The sequence below is a fragment of the Malus sylvestris genome, chromosome 2, assembly GCF_916048215.2.
Source record: "Malus sylvestris chromosome 2, drMalSylv7.2, whole genome shotgun sequence".
NCBI classification, from domain to species: domain Eukaryota; kingdom Viridiplantae; phylum Streptophyta; class Magnoliopsida; order Rosales; family Rosaceae; genus Malus; species Malus sylvestris.
In genome coordinates this window covers 7,154,274-7,171,744 of record NC_062261.1, presented here as the reverse complement: position 1 = coordinate 7,171,744, position 17,471 = coordinate 7,154,274, and the positions used below count along the sequence as shown (strand labels likewise).

The 17,471-nt window shown below is 36.7% G+C and overlaps 4 protein-coding genes and 1 pseudogene across 37 annotated transcripts in view; 3 read left to right on the top strand and 2 right to left on the bottom strand.

The window, feature by feature from the left end:
- LOC126607777 (uncharacterized) overlaps nt 1-6,447 on the bottom strand; it is a 68,235-nt gene extending 61,788 nt beyond the window's left edge. The window contains exon 1 of the mRNA XM_050275507.1: nt 6,342-6,447. The gene's annotated coding sequence lies outside the window, so the exon portion shown is untranslated. The remainder of the gene's footprint in view (nt 1-6,341) is intronic.
- LOC126607462 (disease resistance protein RPV1-like) overlaps nt 1-17,471 on the bottom strand; it is a 147,080-nt gene that overhangs the window by 73,563 nt on the left and 56,046 nt on the right. The gene's annotated exons all lie outside the window — the stretch shown is intronic.
- Nucleotides 1-17,471, top strand: part of LOC126607681 (uncharacterized) — an 88,150-nt gene that overhangs the window by 47,564 nt on the left and 23,115 nt on the right. For 4 of the 12 annotated variants that reach the window (XM_050275426.1, XM_050275404.1, XM_050275436.1 and 1 more), the window contains one exon: nt 12,762-12,992. The gene's annotated coding sequence lies outside the window, so the exon portion shown is untranslated. Of the gene's footprint in view, nt 1-11,466; nt 11,774-11,919; nt 11,997-12,539; nt 12,572-12,761; nt 12,993-17,471 lie in introns of those variants that run through there. The other 8 variants (XM_050275464.1, XM_050275443.1, XM_050275419.1 and 5 more) reach the window with 8 other exon arrangements.
- Nucleotides 1-17,471, top strand: part of LOC126607617 (uncharacterized) — a 90,433-nt pseudogene that overhangs the window by 51,578 nt on the left and 21,384 nt on the right.
- On the top strand, nt 16,959-17,405 carry LOC126607771 (60S ribosomal protein L34-like). The gene has a single exon (XM_050275491.1). The coding sequence runs from the start codon at nt 17,016-17,018 to the stop codon at nt 17,385-17,387; it is 372 nt and encodes a 123-aa protein (XP_050131448.1). The 5' UTR covers nt 16,959-17,015; the 3' UTR covers nt 17,388-17,405.

Sequence of the window (17,471 nt, the reverse complement as noted above, 5' to 3'; positions counted from 1 at the left end):
ACGTAGTCCAACACTGCATCAAATGTTTTATTATTCTTATACAAGTTAGTTCATGCTAAGCCAATCCAGCTTAGTCCATAAAGTTAATCCAGTCTGAGATAGCCTAGTGCAACAAACGCACTCTAAATTTATAATCCTAACCCTAATAAATTATTTAATACGAATTTTGAGACCATTGAGTTAGATGAAATATTGGCTAATCTTCATGCAGACCTTAGACATAGACGTCAAATGCTTGATTATCCACTAATTATTGTGAAGCAATTCGTAGACATTATCTTCAAAATGATCATTGTCAACCTAGAGACCACATCATGCCAAGAAAAGTTAGCGACAAAAGATGTTTTATCATCGGTTGGTTTGATAAGTTTAAGTGGTTGGAGTATAGTATATCAAAAAATGCTGCATTTTGCCATTATTGCTATTTTTTTCAAATATGATTTCGATCAAATGAGTAGCACTGGAAGTGATGTCTTCACTAAGAAAGGGTTTACAAATTGGAAGAAAGGACCCCAAAATTTTCGAGTCCATGAGGGAGGTGTTAGAAGTCTTCATAATAAAGTTGTACAACAAGCTATATGTTAGTGTATAAGCTTCTTATATTGGCTTTGTTGTTACCAGTTGCAACCGCTTTGGTGGAGAGAGTTTTTTCTGCTATGAAGATTGTGAAAACACCATTGTGTAACAAAATGGGAGATCAGTGGTTGAGTGATATCATGTTTGTTTACATTGAGAGAGATGTATTTGCTTTTATTGATAATGAACCTATTATGCGACGTTTTCATGATATGAAACCCCACCGACAACAATTGTAATTTGTTTGTATTGATATATTATGGAAGACATTACTATATAAAAGAATTTGGTTGTTGCTATTCTTTTGAACCTTGCAGTCTTTTAACTTCGCCCCTCCGCTCATCAATTTCTGGCTTCGCCACTGCTCACGGAGGTGCGTGTTGTTGGGTTATGGAAGGCTACGGAGGAAGCTGAGACATACATAGAACAATCAAATGCATCAGTTACAAACATTTTCATTTTACTCTTGGTGACGAAGTTAGCAGAAATGGAACTACATCTTTACATTTGAACGAACAAAAGGAGAATTTTTACCTGCAAAGGGAGGATTTTTTGGACGAACTGTTTTCGATCTGTTTGTTTGGGTCTCAGTGTTGCGGACCAGAGCCCTCTTATAGAGGACTCGGACATGCCTGCGTCGCTCCACCATGGATGGGGTCTGAGAGGAAATTGAGAGAAAGCAGAGACATGGGATCCGAGAGAAATGCGAAAAAGAAACTAAATGGAAGGGAGAAGGTTTTTGCATTCTTTTTGGAGTAATGACGGAGAGAGAGCAGAGATATGGGGAAATGAGGGTGATCTGAACCGTTCTTTTGGCATCCTAACACACTAAATGTAGTGATGCGCGCCACGTGTATATAGTTGGAGCTTTCCTCTGCCTGTTCAATTGCCTCGGTTTGAATTAAAGGGGGAGAGAGCCGTTTGGGCTCTGTGTTAATGACTGACAGAGACAGCAGCTTGATGCTGCACATTACCTTCAACACAGCATGCCAATTGCTTTCTTTTCCAAGAAAGGAATCCAATGTTCCTTTGCAAGTGGGCTGACATAAAAGCCAGAGATCACGCCTGCTGTACACTTCTCACTGCATGGGCTAGGCGTGGCTTTTAGGTGGCCACTCATTTATCCACCAGCCTTTCGTTTTCAATGCCAGGTTTTGTTCTTTCTTTTCTTTTCATTTTATTATATATATATATATATATATATATATATATATTTCATTTTATTTTCTTCTTTTCGTTTCTTGGTTCTTTTTAGTAATAGTTTTTTTTGTGTGTTTTATTTTATTGTTTTGTTTTTTTTGGGTTCTTTTATTTTAGTTTCCACACCTTGAGGACAACGTGTGAAATAAGTTTGGGGTGGGAAAATAACATTTTAGGTCTTTAATTTTTGTGCAGTTTAAAAATTTTCATTCTTGCTAAGTTAATATCCATAGATTATTTTAAACGTTAGAACAAATGGACATGGTAAAGATTAATCCCACATTAGAGTCTTTTCTATTTATCGTTGCTTAGACACTAATTCATGAATTATACTTTGAACTTTGCACATCACACCAACATAGTTTGTGGGGAGTGAGATTGAAATACTTGTTTTTAGTCTAAGTTTATTTTTAATTTTTAATGTTTGTTTTAAGTAAAGTCAGTTATTATTGTGAAAAAAAAAATAATAATTGTCTCACCCGAGGTTTTGCCTAGTAACCGGGCCATTCCTGCCTAATATGCAGTGATTCTCGCGTCAAACGGTAGAGTTTTGGCATGAAGCAGGGTGGTTAGTTGGTTTCGTAGCCTTTTCAGCTCGGGTTAATAAGTCCTTAGGGGTGTTCTACACCTAGTGCCCTAAAGCCCTAGTGGTTTGGGAGTCATTGATCTAAAGCTCGCTACATGGGTTGGATTGAAAGCTTAAGTAAACCGACATTGCACAACCACTACTGTTACTGAAAAAAAAAATGTTATATACATGAGAAGAAAAAAAAAGAAAAAAAATTGAAAAAGAAAAAGAAAAAGAAAGAGAGTTATATTTAAAGTTACTATGTGTGAAATAAATAAGGACGAGAGGTAAGGGTTTTAGTCGAGTCTCCTTAATTATGTTGGTTCACTTTACACCAAAGGAAGTTTGTGAATTCTTTTCTAATTGATTCTAAATGGCTTAGACTCTGTGGTGGGATTGGTTGGAACTTTTGAAAAGATGTTCTAGTTTTTAAAATTTGCTATGGATTGCAACTTTGAAGGTGAAAATTTTTGTCAGTTAATTTTAGCTAGTTGTCTAGTTTGTTAAGTTTTTATCTTTGTTTGAGTCTTGTTTTGCTTGAGGACAAGCAAAAAGCTAAGTTTGGGGGTATTTGATGAGTAGATTTTATATTATATATTTTACCCTAATCTTAGTATATTTTGGTTAATATTTTGGAAGAATTTTGATACTTTGAATTGTATTTTCAATATAGGACTTTCGACTTCCTCTGGAGCAAAACATGATCAAATGGACGAATTTTGGAGTAATTCTAGTTGGAGGACGTTCGTGAGTCACTTAGCTTGATCGTATAAAAATTTGGGATTTTTCCACCAAGCGGTGATTTTCTGACGATGAAATAAAGAAGCAGTGCGCAGAGCTGGAAAATGACGTTTTTGGGCTTAAATTGCGTGTTTGGAGCCCAAGATGACCTCGGATGGATTCGTGGCCTTCTGGAAAAGTGTTCAGAATATTCCAAACATTAAATCCAGCTATATTGGGCCAGTTTTGGAGCAGCTTATGGGCCAAAACGTGGCTGTTCAGTTTTAGACGAATTTTATTATTTAATTTAGGTTTTTGTTTTGTTAGGGTTTGGGTGGTGGCTTAGCAGATATATTGCTTGGCCGTCTACAGTTTTAGACTACGCTTTATTTTATGCAATATTGGAGACAGAGAGAAGGGCTAGGGTTTTGAAGATTTTCTACTGGAAGGTGTTTTCAATCTTTTTCTTAAGAGATATTTTTATGATTTCAATTATGAATATGCGGAACTAATTTCTTTTGCTAGGGCGAAGCCTTAAGCCTTAGCATGAATATGTGATTTTTATTTAATTTCTTATGATCGATTGCATGCGTACTTTGAATTGTTAATCACCGGGATAAAAACTATCTAATTGTTTTAATGTCTGATCACCATTAGGATCTTTAGAAAAGTAATTTGATGCAATTTTGGTCGGAAGGTTCCCTGAAATTGACGCTGGCTTCTTGTGATTAATAATTGTAATTTCGCTTAGGATGAATATCACGTCTTAAGGATTGCATGGTTTTTCAAAGGATTTTCATAAAGCATAATGAGTCTTTCATGTTCATATTTGATCCGAACGTCCGGACGGGTTGCATGTTAGATATACATTCTATGTTGGAGGTTCCAAGTAGAATATGAATTAGGAAAATCTAACCTTCAAAGTGGCATGTGTAGATCATAAGTAACTGGTAAAAATTCATAAGATTGTTAGGTGATGGTGGAACCCTAATGCTTTCTTAATTTGATTTCTCTCAAAACTGTTTTCTTTTCTCTCTAGTTTTAATATTGCAGATTGTCTTATCATTAATAGTTAAATTCGTTTTTAATTTAAGTAGGTTATAAAATCAATCATCTAAATTTCTACTTTACAATCATTAATTGGAATCTGATTTGTTTCGAATTATTTAATAATCCCTGTGGAGAATGACCTTGCGAGATCCGTTTATACTACAATAACCTTGTGATTCTTGCAAGTAAAATAAGAGGTTTTTATCGCATTCACATAAGCAGTAAAAATCCTATCAGCATCCACCCAATTAACATGTCAAGAACTACACTTCAAGCCAAACAAACAAGAATTGTATCTGGTCTTACACATAAGGTCTAAAAATAGTACAGTTTTTCCAATTTGAAAACATCACGTAAGTTGCCTGTAGTGCTGCAACAGCTTCTACAGCACCAGATGCTCCCAGTAGGTGACCAATCATGGATTTTGTAGAGTTCACTCTCAACTGTAAAACGTAAAGATCTCATCGAACAATAACATGGAAATACAGGAATTAAGAAAACAGATAACGCAAGTTATGTAGTGTTGTTATCTCAGGATTCTGGCCAAAACATTGAATGAGAGCATTATGCTCCTTGAGATCTCCGGCCGGTGTGGATGTAGCATGTACATTAATGTAATTAACATCTTCCCTAGACACCCCAGACTGTTCTAAAGCCTTTTCAATGCAGAGAATAACCCCGGCCCCTGTTTCCAAGGACATTAATAAATAAAAAAACACCATATTGCATAGTAAGATAGAGATGAATGATTAGAAAACGTGTTTGTGAGACCATAGAGCTTGAGGGAACCACAGGATACAGAACGTCCCTACGGTCATTGCACCTACAACCTTAACAGAAAAAAAGGATATCCAGACAGACACCCAAGTGCCATTGCCAAGGTCATAGATTTAGAAAATACCTTGGCATGTTCTAACTCTTCCAGAGGCAAAACGCCAGCTCCTTCCCCCCTAACAAAGCCATCACGGTTCTGTCCAAAAACCAAAAACAAGATTTCGTTAAAAACAGCACCTGTTAAACGTTTCAAACTTATTCTTTCGCAATGCAATAACTTTGCACTTGTTAAACGTTTCTAAAATTAATAAACTCAACTCTCAAGCTCAGTAGACATGACTAGGTTTAGTTATAAATTACGACACATCATTTCAAAGAAGCTGACTAGATTCCAACACAAATTTACATTGAGACAACCAATATATGACATGCCCTTCAATGATTTTTACCATTCTCCTTCTTAACAACATTTACAGAAGTTTCATCATATAACCAATCACAGTGGAAATAAAAGAATAAATGAATGTAGCATAGTTATTGGACGCATTACACTATCCCAAGGGCGTGATGCTTTGGTCGGATCATTGTTTCTTTGAAACCGTGCTCTGCATGCCACAAAGCCTCCCATTCCTCCAGTAATTGCATAAGAACAAGATTATTGTACGTGCAACTCCGAGTAAAACTAAGAAATAACATTTGCAAAGAGTGGGAGCAATACCAAGAGGTATCATCACTGAATCTGAACCACCACAGAGCATAAGGTCCTGCGTAAGATTTCAAAGAAAATTGTATATCAGTTATTATAATATACTTAAAAGTACAGAAGCTGCTTGTAGGAATACTTACTGCATTGGCCTTAATGATATGATTTGCCGAATTCAAAGTACAGAAGGTGCTTGTAGCACAAGCAGTAGAGGTTGAATAGTTTGGGACCATCCAACCCTGCAAGTGTGTAAGAGTAAATATCAGTTAAAGGAAAACCGTAAAGCTTCAATTGCATAATAGAAGACCTGTTCAATATCAAAACACAAAATGGATTTATGAAACATGACTGAAGTGATGAAAAACACATCCGATCTTGTCCCAAAATCAGATTTTGTGGATCATTGTGAGATTATCTGGCTTGGAATTTAATTTATGTGAACAGAATCTTTTGCGTTTACAAGATGTTTTACAACAGGAGAGATGCTGATATTAAAGGCACAGAACACTGGGCTTACCTTCATGCCACCCATTCTTGAGCCAATCAAAACCACACATTTTGCTTTATCTAACGTCTCCATGACTTCTATTGCTGGAAACTGGGTGCAATCAAAAGCTTCTATCTCACTAATGCCTAATGCCACGAACTCCCTCAAGCAATTATTGTAGAAAACATCAGAATCATGACCGAGTAGGGTCACCACACTCGTTCCTGTCACAACCACTCGCCTCTGTCTTGTTAAAGGTTTCTTCTGTTTTGTTAATTCTTCAGTAGATTTCACAGCTACAGCCATGGTTTCCCCTATATTTCCACCGACAACAATGATATATACTGCGTGCATGTCAGATAATGTATGCGATCGCGATATCAATGTGACAAAGTCAAGGGTGAGAAACGCTCAATGCAACCTTCCAATCTTCAACGATTGCCAAATTTTATTTATTTATTTATTTATTTGAAAATCAGCGGTGTTTCATTGAAAGACCAAATGGTCAAAGAGATACACACAAAAGAGAGATAAGGAGGCTCTTCAGACCAAGAACAAAAACGATTACAAAGTAGTGTCAAGCGGGCTAGACGGTGCGCTGCATCATTCGCTTGGCCGCATATATGGGTGATGACAGCTCTAGTGATCTGGTCTAGCAATGCCTTTGCATCCTCAATAATAGGGCCAACTAGCGAGAGGTTGAGGGATTGATCGCCGAAATGAGGCCTTCTCTAATCCCTGGAGAAAAATAAACAACAAATTCACAGTCCTGCTAAGTTCATAAACATATAAACATGATGGAGCTCCAGCATTAGCCCCACACTTTAAAATTTGCAATACACACAATGGTCACCAAATCTCTAAACACTAAAACAACACAAAATATATTTCATAGAACTTTACTAGTTTTGAATCATTTCAAGGAGAGACAAAAGCTCAAACCTCAACAAACCTAGCCCAAAAACAAGCAAACCAAAATTTTAAAATTCCAGCCATGGCCTCAATGGACTTTTTAGTTAACCATGCCAAAACTATAAAGTGACACTATCTATAAAAAAGTAAAACTGATTTTAGATCCATAAAAATTAATTCCTGTAATTTTCAACGATTAGTTTCACAATTCATGCATTTCTACAATATTACTTTCAAATTTTCTTTGCAATTCTGTAAGATTAGTTTCCAAATTTCTACAAATCAATTTTAAAATTCTAGCACTTTGAAAAGATCAGTTTCCAAATTTTCAATACTAGTAGAGATAATGATGTAGGAGGAGGAGTAGAGAGAAGATAGAAGAGAGAGAAAAATACAAAGAAGTTGGAGAGAAAAAAAGAGAGACATGGGTTGAATGGAGATGGAAGAAAGATAGAAATGGACCAAGAAGAAAAAAACGAACATAAATATAAAACGTATAAATAAAAAAACTTAAGGCCATCTCCAACCGATGGCTGGCCAGAGGGCTCGTTTGAGCCCTCTGACCCTCCAAGATTCTCCAAGATATTAATATTTTAATAAACAGTACAGGGCCATATTTGCCTCCGTCTCCAACCGAGGGCCAGAGGGCCAGAAGACTCGTTTTAGCCCTGTCACAAAAAACCATCTCCAACCGAGGGCCAAAGGACCATAGGGCTAAACATAATTTATTATTTTAAAACTACAACTTAAATTCAAATCCAACGGCTAAGTGACGAGTAGGCGTTTACGTTTTATGTTTTTAAAAATGTTGTTAAATGTTTTTTTTTATGTTGTATAATTTTTATGTTGGTTAATGTTATTTAATGTTGTTTCATATTGTTTCATGTTGTTTCATGTTACTTAATTTAATTTAATGTTATATAATGGCCTAGGAAGTTATAGGAAAAAAATAGAATTAAAAAAAATATGAAACCAATTTTGTAAAATAGAAGTTATATGAAAAAAAAATATTAATCAAATTTTGTGAAATATAAGTTATAGGAAAAAAATGGAATTTAAAAAGAATACGAAACAAATTTTGTAAAATAGAAGTTATATGAAAAAAAAATTAATCAAATTTTGTGAAATATAAGTTATAGGAAAAAAAAAATGAAACAAATTTTGTGAAATAGAAGTTATAGGAAAAAATGGAATTTAATAAAAAATATGAAACAAATTTTGTAAAATAAAAGTTATATGAAAAAAATATTAATCAAATTTTGTGAAATATAAGTTATAGGAAAAAAATGGAATTTAAAAAAAATATGAAACAAATTTTGTGAAATATAAGTTATAGGAAAAAAATGAAATTTAAAAAAAATATGAAACAAAATTTGATTCATATGAAAAGGTATAAAAATGAATACAACAACTACTAGACCTTTATTAATGCTGTCGGTTACAACCGACAACAATAAGAAAATTATAATGTTACAACCACCCCTAAATAATTGGAAAATTTAATATTACCACCCTCATTTGCCTCGTGTCAATCATCAAACCCCTTTTCTTTTCCTTTTCTCTGTCCCCCACCCCCGTGACCTTCTTCTTCTTCGTATCTCTCTCCCGAAGCTCTCTCAGCTCTCCCGTAAATCTCTCTCCCTCAACCTCTCGCTTCTCTCTCCCCTGGACTCACTAGGACCTTAGCATTCCCATGAGAGATTCTCCCCGAACCCCGGACCCCTACCCAGCGAGATAGACGGTTCGGAGCAAAGCTCCGACGAGTTTTCTTAGTAGGGGTAAGTCTCAAATCTCTCACTCTCGTACCTAGCTTGAAGTTTGGTTGTGATTTGGAAGTTTAAACCTTCCATTTTTACGTAGGTTTTTGCTTCGGAACCGTTGTGGGTGAGCACACCCATTTTCCGACGAACAGTGGACCTTGGGAGCTTTTTCCGGTCATCTCCGACCGAGTTACGGTCTTTGAAAGGTAGAAACCTTTTCCTCTCTTCTTGTTCTTCGTGTTCGTACCTAGATTGGAGCTTGAAGCCCCCGTTTTCAGGTGACCGGAGCTGTAGCAGCTCCGGCCTTCTTCTTCCTTGGCACCAGGCCGTCTGGCCTCTCCCATTTCCTCCTCGGGCCTTAGGGCCGTGTGGTCTTAAACCAAAATCCCTAGCCCCTTTAGTTTTAAATTTTGTTTTGATAGTTTTAAAACCCTTAGGGCCTGGGCCGGTTTTGATTAAGGGGCTTAAAGCCCAGCCTTTTAATTCGAGAGGCTTTGGGCTGGGCTTAAAGCCTTGATTTTTTTTATAAGGCTTAAGGGCTTTTGTGCCCGTGTGTGTGTGTATGTGTTTATGCATGCACATGCATGCTGTGCGTGTGTGTGTATGTGTTTGTAGTATGTGTGGGTTGGGTTAAAACCCAAACCCCCAATTATCCCCCTAAAACTATTTTAACCCAAAACCTTAGAATTTCTAATATCCATTTAAAACCCTAGATTCCAAAATCCTTTAAAACCTAAACTCACCCAATCCCAAATCCCCTATTTTAATTTAATTCAAACCCAATCTTTTAGAAAATCCTTTTATTTAATTATTACATTCTTGTGCTTAGGGGAAATTATTGTGACGTTTCCGTCTTCGCTAGTGGCGCAGCTTTTGGCAACTAAGTACTGTGAGTGGATCCCTTCTAAAATTACATGATTTTATAGTTTAATTGCATAAATGATTAGCATGCCTACGAATTTATGATATGATTTATGTGAAGCCTGTTGTTTTAATATATTGATTATCGTCTCATGTTTTTGGTGAGGAATTAATTGTTGGCCTATTTTGAGCTATATTTTAATATATAGTATTTTCTATAAAAACCATGAACTGGTAGACTATCTGACAGATGACGATAGGATGTTAGAACATATTTTGAACCCCTATTTATAGTGTAGACGATGATCCGTAACCTACGCTATGAAGTGGTATTTACGAGAGGCGTAACATTTTGTGCGTACCTAATGGACACTATGCCGCCTGGGACGAGGATCTGGTGTTGGCATTTAGGCCGGGAGAAATAATCCCTAGCTACGGGCTGAGGGACATGAAGAGGCATTGGGCCGGGTGGTAGTTATCTCTGGCTACAGGCGCAGAGACTTAGGTGCAGGCATTGGGCCGGGAGTTATATTTATTCTGTGATCTTACTAGCAGCACATCGCGCTTACGAGACGATTTATGATGTTTACTGTTTTGATTTCCGCGATGTTATTCCGCGATATGGCTTTTTGAGATACTTTGACATGCTAGGATTTTTATTAAATCCATCACTTATTATACTAGTGGTTTTCATTTATATAAACTTTGGGGGTTAGTATCTTGATAACTGTTTTATTATTATTGTATATATAAACTTGGTCCACTCACCTTTGTTTTGCGCCCCCATTCAAGACTTAGAATCAAGGCACCTAATCCCGGCGTGAAGGCACTTCCGCATCAGCATCTTCGGATCCTCCCAAATGTAGGACTCACTCCTTTATTTATTAAATTTTATCTTAATTCTTCTTAGTGATTAGGTTTAGTTGTATGCTCTGAGTACGTTCCTAAAACTGTTAACTCATTGTATTTCAAATTTCTAACCTTTATTTATTTATTATTCTTAGCTTTTGTATCAATTAATGGCTTTCGTCACCCCCGGGTGTCGGCCAGCAAGTGTCGGTCCTGGTATTCGGGGAATATCAGGGTCGGGGCGTGTCAATAAAATAAAAAAAATAGCTAGCCCTTTGGCCCTTTGAAATTATGTGGGGCCCTCCGAGATTCCCGAGCCCTCTGACCTATCTCTCAGTTAGAGACGGTTTTAGGGTTATTTTCTACCATCTGACCCTTTGGACCCTTCAGTTGGAGATGACATAATCTCTCCCAAAAAGTATATAGTCTTATCTGAATTACATGTTTACAAAATCTCTTCCCCTAAAGAAAGAAAAAACATAATGTAATTTTTTATCACAAAATAAAATCATGACACTAATGTAATTTTGAATAAACGAAATTTTTACGTTTTCATTTTTTCCTTCACCCACCCACATTAAGGGGGTGTATTCAATTAGGATTTTGAGGGATTTTAATTCTTTTAATGAATCTAGGGGCATTCAATCAGGAATTTAAGTGATTCTCTTAAATTCAATGTGTATTCAATCAGAATTTTAAGATAGTTTATGAAAATCCTTAGAAATCCGGGTGTATTCAATTAAAATTTTAAAGAAGTTTATAACATTCCAGGTGTATTCAATTAGAATTTGATTTTAAAGAATTTGAGAAAGTTGAGGAATTAGAGGGAATTGAAAAGATTTCGTAGTGTATTTTGAGCATCTACAAATCTCACCTCCTCCCAAGAGATTTCGAGGGAATTGAATCAAAATTTTCCATAGAATCTCTACAAATCAATTAAACTCCATAAAAATCCATAGATTTATAAATCCATTAAAATCTCTCAAATTCTCAATTGAATACCCTCATGAAGCTAACGTATTTCTAAATTTTTAAACTTGTTTCCATTTCTCTCTTTCACATTTCTCTAGAACTTGTCTACCTTCCCTATATTTTCCAACAACAAATTCTCCAGCTCGTCGAGAGAGATGCTCTCCCTCCAACTCGTCGAGCTCTCTCCGTCCAACTTGTCGAGCTCTCTCCCATGGCTTTTCCGTCGATTTTGAAGCTACGATTTCAGAGATGTTCTACTTTCAATACAATTTCGACTCGTTTCCCGCTAGTCCATTGCGAATTCGATCTGCAGAGGACTCTTTAGTCTGTTGAGATCCGAGGTAATTTTGAATCGTTTCTTATGATTGGATTGAATTGTTTCGATTCGCTTTTTTTTTTCTTTCATTTTTCTGAATTTGTTTTTTATTTCGTTTTCGAAGAACTGATTGGATTGATTCATGAATAATTTGTATTTCTATGATTTCAGAGATTTGAGGCTGCGATTTTGAATATTGGAGGCTACGATTTCATAATTTTGAGGCTGCAATTTCTGGTTGTTAATACGTAAGTCACAAATCTAAATTCTCTAAGTTTCGTTTTAAGTTTCGCATCGTATAGAACCCTAGAAACTCACAAATTGCCTCGTTTCAGTTCGTTTTATTTTTTTATTTTTTCTCTAAGTTTGGTTAGATTTTCTGGGATGGAGTTTGGGTTAAAGTTGCAGCCTACGGTGTCTTGCCTTTTGCCTTTTATGGGTCCTTTATTGTTCACAAAATCAACAACTGGTGGAGATAGCGAGGGAATTTAAGAGAGAGATGCTCTTGTTGCTACTTATAAATTAGGAAGTGAATGATTGATTTTAATGCCATGGCTATTCAGTTAATTGTATTTTAATGTGTATGTGAAGGAGTTTTCTCACTTTAGATAATTGTGATCCCCGACTCGTGATTAAACAGTAGTCCTACAATTCTACCGTCTCTGTGTGGATACTTGATTAATAAAGACAGGAACATAGGAGGAGTAGTTGCTTTACATGTTCATCCAAATGATGTAGTTCTTTGATCACCTTGTAGAAATTTGTACTTATAATCCCGTTTCTCCTTGTAGGTTTATATATCTGAATAAAACCAAGTTTTTAGGTAATTAATGTTGAATTCATATTACTTCTTTCATTCGCGTATCTGAAAAAGGCCTGGATTAACTGAAAAAGTACACATCATGCCTTTCTTTTGGATGCTCGACTGTTGTGGTTTCCATGTTTTTGTGATTTCTAGAACATTAACCCTTCAGTGTATAATCCTATTCGTTTTTGTTCTCATTTATCAACAGATTGCTGAGGAGGCAATGATCCTATTGATTCAACGTTATCCTTCGATGTCGGTTCAAAGTTAAAAGTAAACTGAGGTATGCAAAGGTTGTATGTGTTTAACTACTAGTGCAGATGTTCTCTTCCGATTCTCATGGTAACATTTTTCAAGTTAGTTCACGTAGAAGAGTTGAGTCGTATAGGTGTTGTTTGAGCACTGCAGTCAAACTCATAGAGTATGATGGCGGGTCAAGGTGAGTGAAAGAAGGGAAACAAATATGAAATAGTTTACAAAGTAAATAATTTATGTTGGAGGTAGATGAATTGGGGTGAAACGAATAGTTCTTTATAGGTTTTATCTACTCTGTCTACTTCTGTGGTATATGAATATGAAGTATGTTTTCCTTCCATTGTTGTTTGTTTGAACTAGAGGTCGCACTTGGTGCGATGGCAAGTGCCTTCGCCCATGAGCGGTAAGTCTCGGGTTCGAGACTTGGGAGCAGCCTCTCCATAAATGGGGGTAAGGCTAGCCGACATTCACCTCTCCCAGACCCTGCGTAAAGCGGGAGCCTTGTGCACTGGGTACGACATTTGTTGTTTGTTTGAACTAATTAGAATTTGGTTTTGTTAGTCGAGGGCTGTGGCTTACTGACTCACAGTCACATATATCTTTAGGATGCAAATGTGGTTTCTGCAGATTGAAGGCTAATATTATATTACTGAGGAGCAAATGTTGGAGAAGCTTTTCTCCATTGCTGGCATTTGAGGACTTAATTGGAAGTTCCTACATGGTTGTTTGGAAGTCCGTTGTTCATGCTTTTTCATAATAATGTACAAACCAGCTTTTAGCTCGGTAGATTTCTATTGATATCAACTTTGAGTTGATTTGTAGACGACTTTATCTTGTAGAAACAACTTTCCATTGATTTCATCAGCCTTATGATATTTCCGTTTTTTATTGATGATATTTTTAGATTTTAGGTAAGAGAAAAGCAAGTGTAAATGATAGAATGGAAGAAGTCTTTGATTTGAAGTTGTGATTAGTAGATTTTTGTTAACAGTCGCTAGTTGTTACCAATTGAGTTTTAGTTACTAATTTTTTTTATCATATACTACACTTAGTGGGAAAAAGCTTTGTTGTTGTTGTTGTATACTATAGCATATAACCACACACAAAGTGTGCATGAAAACTTTTTATTTTTGTTTTTAAAGTAGGAGAGAGGAAGAGAGAGAGAATGTTGGAGTGGGGAGAGAGCTTTAATTTATTTATTTTTAATTAGAGATTTGTTTGAATCACATGTAGGTGAGGTTTAAAAAAAATACAGCAAAATTTTGATTGTTTGAAATCACAAGTAGGTGAGGGTTTGGTTAACAATGAATGTTCTATTAATATGTAGTTTATATATATAAAAAGAAGACAGAAAGGCAAACGCAAGATAATAGAACAAACGAGTTTTCGGTTTGCAAACAGAAATGGTCATCAAACCGTCTCTTAGTTTTAGAGATTAGTAAAGTGCAAACCAATATGTACGTACCCAAACTCCTAAGAAATCAGAAATTGCGGATCATCTGAAGCGGTCGGTTGCTCTTGCTTCTCATCCTCCTCAATATCAAAAGGAACATTGGGATCAATCTGCCTGCGTTTTGGATGATCATCTGCTGGCTCCGAAGATGAGGAAAGCCATTGCTGTTGCTGATCATATGCGTCATCGACGATATCTGAGGATCCACGTGGACGAGGCCTCTTCCCAAGACTGCTCGGTGGTCTCAGAGGCAAGTGAAGCTGCTCCTCATCCTCCTCAATATCAAAAGGAACATTTGAGTCGGACGGTTGCTCTTGCTCTTGCTCCTCATCCTCCTCATCCTCGTGAGGATCTACTGTTTTGGTTGCGCAATAGGAAGTGCACGCCGCAGCGTTTAATGGGACGCTCTTTGCACATACGAATTCCAACTTGAAAAATATCTCCCTGCAGCTCCTCCTTCCATAACCTCGATGTCGTAACACTCACATGAGTTGCCTTTAGGTCCTTAATATCATGATAAAAAGCATTGGGGTAGGAACTCGTTCCGTTGATTACAATCAAGGATTTAAAAATCGATATTATCGGCGATATTTCGCCGATAATATCGTTTTTTTGACCCGGCGATATTTTTTTTAGTAAAAATAAAATATCGCGATAATATCGCTAATATCGCGATATTACCGATATTAGCGATATTATCGCGATATTTGTCGTCGTCGTCGCCGTCGCCGCCGGCAGAGGTGAGAAAGGGATCCAGAAACCATATCGAAGAAGATGGATCCAGAAACCCGATCGAAGAAGAAGGATCCAGAAACCAGATCGAAGAAGAATGATCCAGATCGCGGGAGAGACGAAGACGGAGAGACCGAGGGAGAGACGGAGACGGAGAGACGGAGGCAGAGATGGAGACGGAGAGACCGAGGGAGAGACGGAGACGGAGAGACCGAGGCAGAGACGAAGACGGAGAGACTGAGGGAGAGACGGAGACGGAGAGACCGAGGCATAGACAGAGACGTAGAGACGGAGATGGCGATGAGGTGGTGTCGCCGTTGATGTGGTGTGGAAGTGAGGGTGTGGGTTGTTCACGGGGAGAAGGAGAGAGTGCAGAGAGTGCAGAGAGTGCAGAGAGGGCGAAGAGGGAGAATGAGGGTTGTTCACGGGGAGAAGGAGAGAGTGCAGAGAGCGATGAGGGGGTGTCGCCGTTTAAGTGGTGTGAAAGTGAGGGTGTGGCGTGTGGGTTGGTTCACGGGGAGAAGGAGAGAGTGCAGAGAGTGCAGAGAGAGTGCAGAGAGAGAGCACGGTAGAGATGAGAGAGTGAGGGAAAAGAGAGATCTGAGAGAAAAGAGAGACGGTGACACAAAAGCAAGGTGGGCCATGGGCACACCTATTAAGATCAAAAAATAATTTTAAAAGTAAGATAAATGAAAATACAATTTAAATTGGGGGTGGGTGTAACAATCTACCCCTCTTAAAAGAATTTCGTCTCCGAAATTTAAAATTACTTACTAAACTGAAATACTAGAAAATAGGAAGAAGAATATATGTATAAAGAGAAATCAAGTCCAAATAATTACATCATATTAAAATTTGATTAATTTTTTTTTCAGTTACATATATTCTATATGATAAATTTCTATTTTAAATCAAGTCCAAATAATTACATCATATTAAAATTTGATTATTTTTTTTTCAGTTACATATATTATATATGATAAATTTCTATTTTAAATCAAATCCAAATAATTACATCATATTAAAATTTGATTATTTTTTTTTCAGTTACATATATTATATATGATAAATTTCTATTTTAAATCAAGTCCAAATAATTACATCATACTAAAATTTGATTAATTTCTTTTCAAGTATCTACTTTTGAACTACTCACCACGTTCATTCTATGTGATGCTAAGTCACTCATGTATCTTACCATACAATGTATAAAGTGTAAAATATTGTACTAATTCATTATATATAAATGATTATGGTGTGTTTAAACTTATTTTATTAATTACTACATATTTTCTACACTTACAATGTTTGCCAGCTTGCTATATAATTAACTTAAATCAGTTAAATCCATCATGCAATGCATTTCCTTCCAATTTTTTGTGATAAACTAATAGATAATTGACTAAATAAACATCCTGCAAAGTTTCAATAAAAATTTCCAAGTTTTTCTTACAATTTCCGTGGTTTCCATGTAATTTTTATCGATATCGATATTTTACCGATATTACCATCGATATTTCCGTGTTTTCGGACTACCGATATTTCCGATATCATCGATATTTTCTTCCTTGATTACAATATCCATTTCACAATAAGGACCAGATTTATGATAAGAACAAGAAGTCGATGGTTCAAGAACAAAAGATACAGCCAACAATCCAGTTAACGTCTCCCCCACTTGAAATTTTAGAGGAATTTCAAAACGAAATTCACTGTCATATACTTCCCATTCTTCCCATTCAGGTTGAATGGTTGTGGGATTGTTAGAGTTATAGTTGAACAACTTTAGAACTTCATTGGCTGGGTAAATAATATTCAATTTAGGGCTATGATATATTTCCTGCAATAGTAGATATATATAGTTAACAAATTACAAACATTTGTGATATGATCTCTCTTTCAAGTATCAACAAAATTAATTTTCATTTGAACATAAATTAAGAAGAAGAGAAACGAGCATTGTTGCAGTCGATCGCACTGACAGAGAGAGAGGGGCAGCCGAGCTAAACGAGCATTCCAAAAATGGTGCAGCGGCTCATGTACCGGAAGCGTCACAGCTACGCCACCAAGTCCAACCAGCACCGCATCGTCAAAACTCCCGGGGGGAAATTGATCTATCAGACCACCAAGAAGAGAGCCAGCGGTCCCAAATGCCCTGTTACTGGCAAGAGAATCCAAGGGATTCCTCACTTGAGACCTGCTGAGTACAAGAGGTCTAGATTATCTAGGAACCGCAGGACTGTGAACCGGGCCTATGGTGGTGTATTGTCTGGAGGTGCAGTTAGGGAGAGGATCATTCGAGCTTTCTTGGTCGAAGAGCAAAAGATCGTGAAGAAGGTTTTGAAGATTCAAAAGGCTAAGGAAAGGCAGGCGGAGAAAGGAACCAAACATTGATAGTCGTTTGAATGAATTTGGATCTGAGATTGGGATGCTTTTATTGTTATGTGCTGCTCGGTTACTCGGTTAATTTCGTTTCAA

Bases quoted from the DNA above. Each gene is read 5' to 3' on its own strand.
- LOC126607771 (XM_050275491.1), top strand. From the start codon at position 17,016: ATGGTGCAGCGGCTCATGTACCGGAAGCGTCACAGCTACGCCACCAAG.